Source organism: Sturnus vulgaris, chromosome 13, assembly GCF_052056855.1.
Source record: "Sturnus vulgaris isolate bStuVul1 chromosome 13, bStuVul1.hap1, whole genome shotgun sequence".
Lineage (NCBI taxonomy): Eukaryota > Metazoa > Chordata > Aves > Passeriformes > Sturnidae > Sturnus > Sturnus vulgaris.
Window position 1 is genome coordinate 7,159,825 of NC_142255.1, and position 11,122 is coordinate 7,170,946.

The following is an 11,122-nucleotide window of genomic DNA, read 5'->3' on the forward strand; positions in this document are numbered from 1 at the left end:
CTAAAACCAAAACCTCAAGACTTGATATGTCTGATACAACAGAAGAACATTATTTCCTCTGTGTTAAAGGTACATAGTATCACACATCTGATCATACAGAAGGACTACATCAGAATCTTATAAAACAAAGTATACATAAATACATATAAATCCAAACTTGACAAAAATGGAACATCTCCATGCCTAATCAGAAGTCCTGTAATAGCACATTGTGAATGCAGAAAGAATGCCTTAGATTTGAGTGTTTTCTAAACATTTGATATCTTGAGTATATGATGTATGATGTGTAGATACAAATCAAAGGTATCTCATAAACACCCATCCTCTGTGCAGTAGGAGGCTCTTCTAATAGAGCTGTCAGTCAGCTTTGTAAAGCTCCAATTTAAACTTATCTATTTCCCATGTCATTCTTTCCACTTGGAGAAACAGAAAGGTTTGCAATTACAGCCTTCTGATTGCAGAACAGTTTCCTGACACATAGGTAGCCTGTAACCTAAAGGATCTATCCAGCAAAATTCCACTTAAAATTTTACAGGAAATGGTAGCAGCTAAGACAGACAAGGGTAAGAAGAGAAAGTGAAAAACTGTGAAAAACTGTGCTTGTTCACCTATTTCTGTGAGGAATCACATTAAACAAACAAACAAAAAAACCCAAACAAAATGTACCAAAACCAGAAGAACAAAATAATAAAGGTCAGCTTTTGCCTTCCACTTCTGGACAAGGAAGGAGACCATTAATGACATGTCATCATATCAGAGGTACCCTCTGAATGGTTCAAATTGAGCTGGATGTTGTGTTGCATTTCCTGAACACTCATGAAGAGAGACAGACTTAGTGTCAGCCTAAAGATCACAGTATATAACCCTCAGCCACTGGATTAAACTGCTTTCATCTACTCTTTCTGCTTCACTGGCTCCAGATGCTTAACTTCCACTGCAACAAAGGTGGCATAAGGCAACTGCACAAAGAACACATTTCTCTTTGGATTATGGACTAAAAGAATCAGTGCTCCCTAAAGACTCCGAGTTACTTTACTCTATCTCACCTCCTCAACCATATGCTTAACTTTCTTCTGCTGGCAGTGGACCATGTCATCCAGATGCTTGATCCTCTCTCTCAGGCTGGCTGCTACCTCCTCCAAATGCTGTGACCTGGCAAAACGTGCAAGAATCAAGGCTGTAAGTGGGGAGCTATGCAGTATAAGCTGAACAAGAACAATCCACCATAAATCAGGACAGGCAAGTCAAATTGCACTGACAGATGTCAAATTGTCCAAAGTACATTTTAATGTGATCTTAGTCCAAGTGGCCACCTCCACCCAAGTTGTCTCATCTTTATGTATGCACTCTTGCATACTGACATGCTTACTCAGAGGGTGAAGTGCTGACAAATAAACAATGTGACAAAACTCATCTCAAGATGTGTTTTCCTTTAGTGAAAGGCTTTTAGACAGCTAGATCTTTAGCTTCAGAGAGACCCATTTAGCCTGACTTACTACTGCCTGCAAATATTTTGGAAATGTATGCTAAACAAAAGCCAGGAAGCAGGTCTGCTTTCAAAGCTCTCTTACTGCAGGGGAGCCTTGAGTCAAGAATTTGGCAGAGCTGCCAACTGCAGCAGAATGCTAACTGGAATAGCATTAACTCCTCAACAGTCAGCAGGAATGCGATGAATGGTTTAAATTTGTGCATACAACTCTTCAGATAGATTTTGCATTTCTTCAAATCTGTTTAATACAGAAAGTGAACTCCCACAGAACTCCTGCCACAAGTTGGCAGCTTGTCAGAAAAGTAGCTTTAGAATATGCAAGGAAGCAGGAGTGAAGCTTTTCCGTAAGGTTTTGTCTCTTTGGCCATGGGAGTCTCCATTTTTATATGAATGCCCAATTCTTAAAATTTGTCAAAGAAAGAATTGCTTGCTTACAAAATAAACTGCTGTACTCCTAGGTTCAGGACTGGACAGAATTTGAGAATGGAAGGAAGGGAATCAAAAACAAAAAGGCTTTTTTCATCTTGGTCTGTTCACAGCAGAAAAAAAAAACTGTTAAAGCTGCAAATAGAAAAATCATTCTAAGACAAAGCAGCAGATGGCAAACTGTAAGACATGATTCCAGTGAATGACTGAATTGTATGCTGTTTCCCCCCAAAAGAGTCTCTATTAACAGTGAAGTACTCTGCAGAAATGTAACTGCAGCACTTTGACAGAGACTCAAAAAATTCAAAGCATTGCTGTAGATTTTTCAGTTGGGCATATTAAGATCTCACAAAACATTAATTTATATTTTGATTGCAATTACAGCACATATTTTATATCTCATTGGAAGATTCAGGATCTTAAGCATTGATAGCAATGGAGAAATGGAACAGACATCCTTCCTAAGGTGGAGCTCGAGTGTCTGATAAGGTACAGACAGGTAAAGATAACTTAAGAATAAACCAGCATCCTCTGAACACAGATTCATTGCTTGCATGGCACAGATTGCAACCGTGAGCTTGCTTGCATTGCACAAATTCCTGCCTTTACCCTTTTACTGCAGTGTAATTTTTCACACTGAAAAGGATTCACTGAAGCAAGAAGAGTCTGTATTATTCAGAGGTAAAGGAAAACAGCAATTATCTTTCATCTCCATATTCTATGTTGTATGCAAGTGACATCTGTTCACTTGAAGTTATTATTTTAACAGGCTGCTGTGAAATGCCATTCTAACTCTGAAAGCAGAGAAGCTGGTCACAGATCAATACAAGGCACTGAGCAGCTCTCAGCAGGGACCTCCTTTTATGTTTATGCTTCCCATAGAACAGCAAGACACCCAAACCTTAAAACTGAATTTCTGGTGCCACAGAACCATAAGTAGTAATCAAGTACTATTATTCCGTTTCTGGTTATAATTCATCTTTGCCCACTGAAGCAGTGTCATATAAACCTTTGAGTTTAGATAGTGAAAATATTCGTAGTCAGGATCATACTCCTCTGAATTTGGGAGTGCAGATTTAAGAAAAATGCAAGCCACAGATTGTTCTATCTACCATGGACTCTGCCCATTTGCAAACAACTTTTCAGAAAAGATGCATGAAGGTGGTCATTGTTGCAAAAAAAAAATGTCTTGATATTTTACATATAAATAAAACTATATTCAGATGGACAATCCCTACCAGAGTGCAGTTTTAAAGTTAGAAAATGCAAAATTTAGATGTCTACAAAACCAAAGAAACCCCTGAAGTTTCCTAGCAAGAATAGAAGTTCCACAGGCAAGTCATATCTCACCTTTCACTGTCAGAGCTGTTTTCAGATTTTGCTCCAGATATTTGTAGTTCATTTAATTCAAGTTGTTTTTGCAGCTGGCGACGTTCCTGAACAAGAAAAGTTATCATTCAGTTCTCATGTATCAAAATGTAAAGGCTTCAAAAAGTGTATTTCATTGCAATTCAAAACATCATTGTGAAATTAAAATAGAAACTGATTAAACAAAATTCATGTATTTCCTATAGCCAAGCAGCACAGAATATGTAATAATAAAATCAATTTCCCAGCTATGCATGGAAACAAGATCAGTTTTCAATTTCCTATATGAAGATGTATGGCTGTACTTGAAACTTAATTTTTTCAATAAAAATGAGTCATCAAAATCTTGAACTACATAAATCACATTATCACTCCAAAAAATCTCCCAATCCAAGGCTGAGATAAAAGGTATTGCTACATTTTCTTCTCCCAGAGCATTCCTGTTTATTTTTAAGTGCCCACCAGCAGAGTGCTTGTGAAGATCTATGAGGACTTGGGGTCTAAGCCAAACAAGTTAACAGAGAAGTGTAAGTGCCTTATGCACCTTGATGGGAATTTAAGAGGCATTCAGACTCACTGAGTATCAGCCAGATTAAAGAACTAATGTGAAGGAACTCATCTATACTTGTAAACTGTACTGCAATCCTACATTCACTGCATAATACTTAAAAGTTGTAGGCTGAAGCCCAGGTGAAGTTAATGGAGACACTACAGGGGCATATTAAGCTGAATAATTTCTCAGTATAATCATTAATTCTACTAATGGATTTGCAAACATTAGACAAAAGGGGCTCAATGCACATTAGACTAACCAATCAAGCCAACAAGCCTGGCTTATAAAAACGTATTTCTCAGTAGATACTGATATATATGTATTACAATAAAGTGAAATTTATGAAAAAAAAACCCACTTCATTTAAAAGATCAGAAGATTGTACTCCCTCCACTGACTAAAACACTCTCTGCTCTTGTATTTGAGATAGTGAGACACAAATCTTTGAAGATAATGACCTGCCTGCTATTGAATGAAATGAGAAATGCCAAAGTGCATCCAAGACCATTTCATAGTCACTGCAGCCAGGGCTGTGCTTGAGTTTCACATTGCCCAGCAGTTCCTCCTTGTTGGTGAGAGCAAGGTCCAGAACAGCACCTCTCCTCACTGCCTCCTCTATCCACTGGAGAAGGGAGCTATCATCAACACATTCCAGGAACCTGGATTGCTTTTGCTCTGCTGTGTTGTCCCTCCAAATGATATCAGGGTGGTTGAAAATCCCCATGAGGGCCAGGGCTTGTGAACAAGAGGCTGCTCCTATTGTCTGTAAAAGGCCTCATCCTTTCAGTCTTCCTGACAGGGTAGCCCCCACTCTAATGTCACCTGCCCCTGCCTTCCACCCTGTAGGTTCTCCATCAGCTTCTCACCCATCCACAGACAGAACTCTGTGCACTCTATAGAGACCTACCACAACAACATTTCTAACATAATCTAAGAGATTGTGGGTCATTATTACTCAATTAGGCTTAGGACACCTTGCACACTGAATGGACACTGAATGGTTTTTAAATTCTCTCTATAAAATAATGGTTCATTTCCTAAATAAATGATGCCCTGTAAGGACCACCAGGAAGAGAGAACTTCCTCATCACAGGATCTCTATGGCAGTCCAGGTGCATTTACTCATATAATAAATACAGTAATGAAGATGCAAACAGCAATGGTATGTCACTGAGCAGGAGAACAATAACAAGTGAAATTTCCTCCCTGCACTTGTGCATTTCCTCTCAAGGCAGCAATCAGCTCTCAATACCTCTTCCATGCGTTCAATCAGCCGGTCCAGCTCACCAATTCTCTGGTCTTTCTCCTGGATGCTTGTTTCTGTGATCTGCATCTTCTTATTTGCCTCTTCAATAGCCTTCAGAAGCCGATTTGTTTCCTCCTACAAACAAGAACATTTACAGTCGCATTAGCAGCTCATATATTAATGAGGAATATTTCTTTATCTTCTTTTCAGCTATAGGACCAGGCTAACAGCTCCTAAAGAGCTCAAAGCTTTTCACTACACCTGCTCAGAAATCTGGGAGAGTTATATATGTTAATATATATGTTATATATGACCCTAAAAGTGAATTATATAGAGCAAAAGATTGGGGGTATTTTGAAATATTACTTGAATATTTGAAATATACTAATACGGGTATTAGTAAAGCATCATTATGACAATCCAAGAGGAACTTTTACCCATTTCTTAGATAGCTGATTTCCCTTCCCTTTCCTTGAGGATGCTGTTAAATAACAGCATGAGAAAAATATGCTGCTGCAAAAGACAGCTTTCTAAACACAATAGTTGGCCACGTTCAGTTTTGTACTTTTCCTTACATGTAAAGCAATATGAATAATAAGGAGCATCTATCTTCAATCTCCATCATTATCTGCCTCTATCATTTTTAAAAATGCAACAACTGACTGCTCATAGAAAGGTTTTACTTGGGGCTGGAGGGAAATTGGGGGATAGGAGAATTCTTGCTCCAGTAGCATTCGGTGAAGTTGTTCCCTTTTCTCCTACTTAAACCGTCACTTAAAATTGGACATTGTATTTTCCTTTTTGGGAGAATCAGAAGTTAAGAAACCTACTTACCCTGTTTCAGATTTTGAAATCTAGATTATTATTGACATGACTATATTTGAACACATAATTTTCTTAGTCCTAGAACCCCAGAAGTTTGGAAAGCTTAGTAACTATGGCACAACTAATTACAGAGACAGAAGTGAAGGAAAACTCATCAACTCCAGAGTATGAAGGATTGGGAAATGACCTCCAAGCTAAGCACTGCTCTTACAGACTGGCTGTACATACCAGGAGCATTTCTTTCTCAGCCTTGTGTTTCTGTTCCTCTTCTCGCATTTTTTCCTCAAACTGACTGTACAGCTTTCTGGTCATCTCTCTCATGACTTCAGCATTGGCTTCCTGCGATGATTCCACCTATGAGAGAGGAAGATTGCCCCATCAGTCAGTACAGTGTTGCTAGCAGCAGGAGAGAGAGTTCACATGATGAGAAGATAAGAGTTTAAAGTTCCCCCTTGTTATAAATCTGACATTGCAAAAGTAGACTTCCATTTGCATCAAGACCATTTTCAGCATTCTGCCAGTATTCATATAGTTTGAGTCTGCAGAAGTCACTGTTCCATCAAGTTGTCTGAATTTAGTCATTTCTTATCCAAGATCAGGCCATGCCTTTTTGCTGAACCATAACAGCCATAACAGCTGAACCAAATGCCATAAGAGCTTCCAAGTCACTTGGTTTGTTCCTCCAATGAAACCATACTGTCTCCTCCTGCTTTACTCAAGTGTGGACTAGAGATGGACTGGATTCAACTCCTGTTTCTAAATGACCATGAACACTCAAAGCAATGCTTTATTGCAGTACCCTCCCTGCTCTCTCTTGGTTTTTCACATTCCATTCTTTGTGTAGGCATAAGAACTGGGATAACCATGCAGCAAAGCAATCAAACTGAAAATTAAAATTCTCAGGTGTGTGGAAGGGTTAAACAACAGAACCAGAGACTTTACTAGAGCTACAGGGAAGAAGGCAGAATGGTAATTCAGAGACGGATTTCCTGCTGTTGACTGAAAACACTGACTGAACCACACCCTCAGTAATTAAGGATATTCACAGCTTAGGCCCATCTACTGTGTAAACCACAATAAAAGTAAGTAAAACAGCTAGTACAGGTCTTAGTTCTCTTCCTAGAGATGCTGTGAATCAACCAGCGTTATAGTGAAATGCTGTGGGTGCTACAAAAGTGACAGAAGAGGAGGAATAAAGTGTTCCTGCTGATCACCACACTTAACACAGCTCCAAAATACAGAGTTCTGATGATTAAGGTTTTGGGTTAGATTTTTTTTCCTATTTCAAGGACCAAAATGTTTAGTAAATCCTTGAGTTCATCTTGCATGGCAGAAACAAGCTTGTTCAGTACCCTGTAGAAAAACAACAGTGTGTTTCATTCTTTGGAAAGGGATGAGCCCTGAAGGACTCCACTTGTACTGCAATTGTCCCTTTTTGTCATCTCAGCTAGGCCAACCCTGGGGCACAGGTAGTGACCTGCACTTTATGAGAGGGTGTGGAGTTAAATGAACCTCCCACATTTCAGGAAGCCTGAAAGAATGGTATCATTTAGAGAAAGCCAATTATTAAACCCCAGATTCCTCAAGATACACTGAACTGGAACAGGATCTCTGGCCTTTTATCTCCATCATTCCTTTCCTTACACCTTGAGCAATGAGGACAATAAAAACAAGTGTAAAAAGGTGGATGTATCAGGGCATGTGTTATAATATACTTAAGCAACATCTCCACTCTAAGTTATTACAGATTTATGAAAAAACCAAAGCTCCTTAATAAGCCTCACAGGTGTGTTCTCCACCCAGAATGTAATCATGGTACACAGCAGTTACTGCTTTTCAACACTAACCTCCCAGATCCCCCACCATCCTCTTACATTCACTCCTAGAATCATTTCCCAGATGTCTTGGCACCTTTTGAGACACAATTTTATATTTAACTGTCAAAGATACTAATGAGGTATATTATTCACTAACTTGGTACTAAAACTGAAAATGTGAGGGCAAAATTTACACTTTTGCTGTGTAAATGCAGGGCATGTATTCTGCAGCTTAACATGCTTGAAGATAAATCCTTATGCATTCAGTTGAACTGAGACTTAAGTTGCAGTTCCCTGCTCTCAGAAGCAGACACTCCTGACTTGCTGGGGCATGTCTTTACTATTCTAGTGAAGCCCAAATTCCTGTTTTAAAATCTTAGTTGTGTCATCTTTGCTTCTGTTACTTGGTTTTTTCATCTTTTTATTTCCTGCTGACAACAGCAGGTGCCAAATACAGCTACCTTGATAGCCTGTAGAGCTTCACTGTGAGAGGAAAGCAGAACATGAGATGCACTTACATTTTGTTGTTTAGCCATTCAACATTAAGCATGAGTGCTAGTCACTAGCAAAACAGCCAGAAAGAAACACCTTCTCTGGCAAAATTAGACATGAATATAGCTGCAGTCACCTTAATTTCAGAAACTTTACCAAAAATAATAACCAATTTTTCAAAACTTGACAAATTCTGATTTAGTACTATATCCAAATTGGTCTACTTTGAGCAATTTTAACAGACACAAAGGTTTCTGGGGAAGGTGTGTTTGTTTTATTTGGGTTTTTTGTGGGCTTGGTTTTTTGAGATTAAAGGAATACATTGGCTGATGAGGAGACAACATGGTCAAGATTTCTGTCATATTAAACCTTGAAGTTTGTGTTTTATTTCCTTGCATTTCTCTGAAAGAAATAGCTTAATTCTCTTTTGAAGATGCTTGCTGTTACCTGCTGACCACATGCTCCTAAGACTTAACAGACTACCTATTAAAAATGGTGCAATACCAAAGAAACTCAACACCACAAAATTAATGTAGCAATGTGTAGAGTTGTAATATTCCTTCACTTAATAGGAATGAATGCTAATAACCATTTAATGGTTTGAATTTGCACCTGTCAACATCTCTGACTTTTATGTTACATCCCATGTTATGTGAAGACTGCCTGTCACCAGCTGAGATTCTTTGTTATTAAACCAATATTGATTCAGAGGAATAAGTGAGCTCGAGGGCATGACGAGGGCATGAAGAATGAAGAACCCTTTACAGATAAGGCCAAGGAATTCATTTAACATGCATCTAATGCCCTTACTGTGCAGTATTTTTAGAGGAGTTTATATACCACACCTTTAACTTCAGTAACTGATTTTCAATTTGTGCCGTTTCCAGTTGCTTTTGCTTCTCTCTCAGCTTTTCCATAGATTGCTCATGTGTATGTTTTAAATTCCTTATTTGTTCCCTTATATCAGTGTTCTCCAATGTAACATCCACTAGAGTTTTCTAGAAGAAAGAGGCAAAGAACATATTAAAAATCAGAAATAATTTGATGAATTAATATAGGCAAGAGATTATGAAACAGCACATTTAAAAAGCTTCCTGACATATTAATGCAGCGTGAATAGTTTTGCAAGTTTTAATATTTAAAATTATGGCTTTTGTTGTTGCCAGAAGGTATTTCTGTGAGGAGTATACTCAGTGAAATCAAGTCCTGGGACACTATTAAAAAAAAAAAAGGAACATGGATACATTTCAGTATGAGTAACCTTCCCTTCTCTCCAAGGGCCTTGCCATACATAAAAAATGCAGTGGACTGAAAACAAGAAAGTAATGTACAGGAATGTAACATTCTTGTTACATACAAGAAAGCAGGGACATTAAGTTGTTCAGCTCAGATATATGGGAATTTAGAAGTCTTTAAAAAAGAAAATGCATTCCCACCTTGTACCTCCCCCTGCATTTCACAGGTATGTAAAATCTCACAAGTGTCTGGCATCCAAACATGCCACTTCATTTCTGTTACCAACTGAAGGCAGAACTAAGTCAGGAGATTCACCATTTTGCACTATACAGACCAAATCACATTTTCACCTTAGATCTTTCATAGACACATGATTTGTGGTATTAATCTGCTGCATGAAAGTATCTCTTTATATCTCTTTATTGTACACTATTTATAATTTTTCCTGTGTTTAAAAAACAGGACTCTTTTAATTTGTTCCCTAAATTAGGTGCTTTAGATATCCAAGACAATACTTTATGGTGTTGCTTAGTGTTAGAATCTGTATCTGTCATCCATGTGTTCTGGATGCTTTGAAATCCATGTTAGAAAAGGCAGCTGTGGGCTGGGAAGCAGCTATGAAGATGTACCTGCAAGTCTATTGATGCTGATGTCAAGGAGCTGTTCATTTCACTAAAGCTATCTAAGGCTGCAGCCTGCACTCGCACATGATTCTCTAAGGATTCCTGATGAGCATTTGTCACCTGAGCAGGGAAAAAAACAAAACAAAACAAAACAAAAAAGTTTTATATAGAATAATGATCAAGTTTACCTATTCTTTCCAAGAGAGCTACAGAAGAGAAAGATGCCAAGGTCGTTTTCACGTTACTAGGATGCTTAAAATATACACACCTCAAAGTATATTCTCACAAACAAACAAACTTAAAGTCCAAATAATCTAACAGAAATAAGGCAAAAGTATCTAAGTTTATTTTTAGTCTACAATCACTGTATAAGCTGCTCTTTTTGAAAGGACAAGAGGACAATTGGCAGCTGTCTATTCAGAAACATTCTATACATAGAGTGGGCAGATTGTAAATTTCAGAGCAAAAAGCAGAAGAATGCAAGAAATAAGGAAATCTAGAACTGTGAGTTGTAGAAAAGCCTTAATTAAGAAGGAACTGACTAATCAGGTACATAAAGAAGCAACATCAAAGAAGACGTAAGGATGAAACAGTAAAAGCGGGGAGCGGAAGCCAGAGGGCTTTGCTGTGTGCAAATTAGTCACTTTCTGATATGTACACACACATGATTAAAAACTGAAAGGGGGGAAAGACACAAAATTACATCGTTCAAGAAGAGACCAAAACCCAAACAGTGTAAGTAATTATGAATGATCCAATAATAAAGAGTAAAAGAGTGTTACTAATGGAAGCCAATCTAGCTCACATTCCTAGATGGACCAGATTTGTTTCTTGATAAAAACAGAAGAACACCAGGGATTGATACAGGGGACAAGTAACCAAGCCATACACAGATTAGGTCAGTATAGAGAGCAAAGGCCAAGTAGTCACTGTTAACCTTCTATAAATGTGTGCTCATGTAAAACAAACAAAAGCAGAAATGCTTTGGATGGATTAAGAAAGTTACAAAGTAAGAACTTGTGTGAAGAAGCCCAGGGCAGGATACCG

General features: G+C 38.2%; 1 protein-coding gene across 3 annotated transcripts in view; it reads right to left on the reverse strand.

The window, feature by feature from the left end:
* The window catches only part of MYZAP (myocardial zonula adherens protein), a 43,589-nt gene that overhangs the window by 13,406 nt on the left and 19,061 nt on the right, over positions 1-11,122 (reverse strand). For 2 of the 3 annotated variants that reach the window (XM_014874119.2, XM_088172490.1), the window contains exons 5-10: positions 10,082-10,195; positions 9,062-9,214; positions 6,136-6,261; positions 5,089-5,217; positions 3,266-3,351; positions 1,047-1,152 (exon numbers count right to left, since the gene is read on the reverse strand). In XM_014874119.2, coding sequence (XP_014729605.2) covers positions 1,047-1,152; positions 3,266-3,351; positions 5,089-5,217; positions 6,136-6,261; positions 9,062-9,214; positions 10,082-10,195 — 714 coding nt within the window. The remainder of the gene's footprint in view (positions 1-1,046; positions 1,153-3,265; positions 3,352-5,088; positions 5,218-6,135; positions 6,262-9,061; positions 9,215-10,081; positions 10,196-11,122) is intronic. The other variant, XM_088172489.1, reaches the window with a different exon arrangement.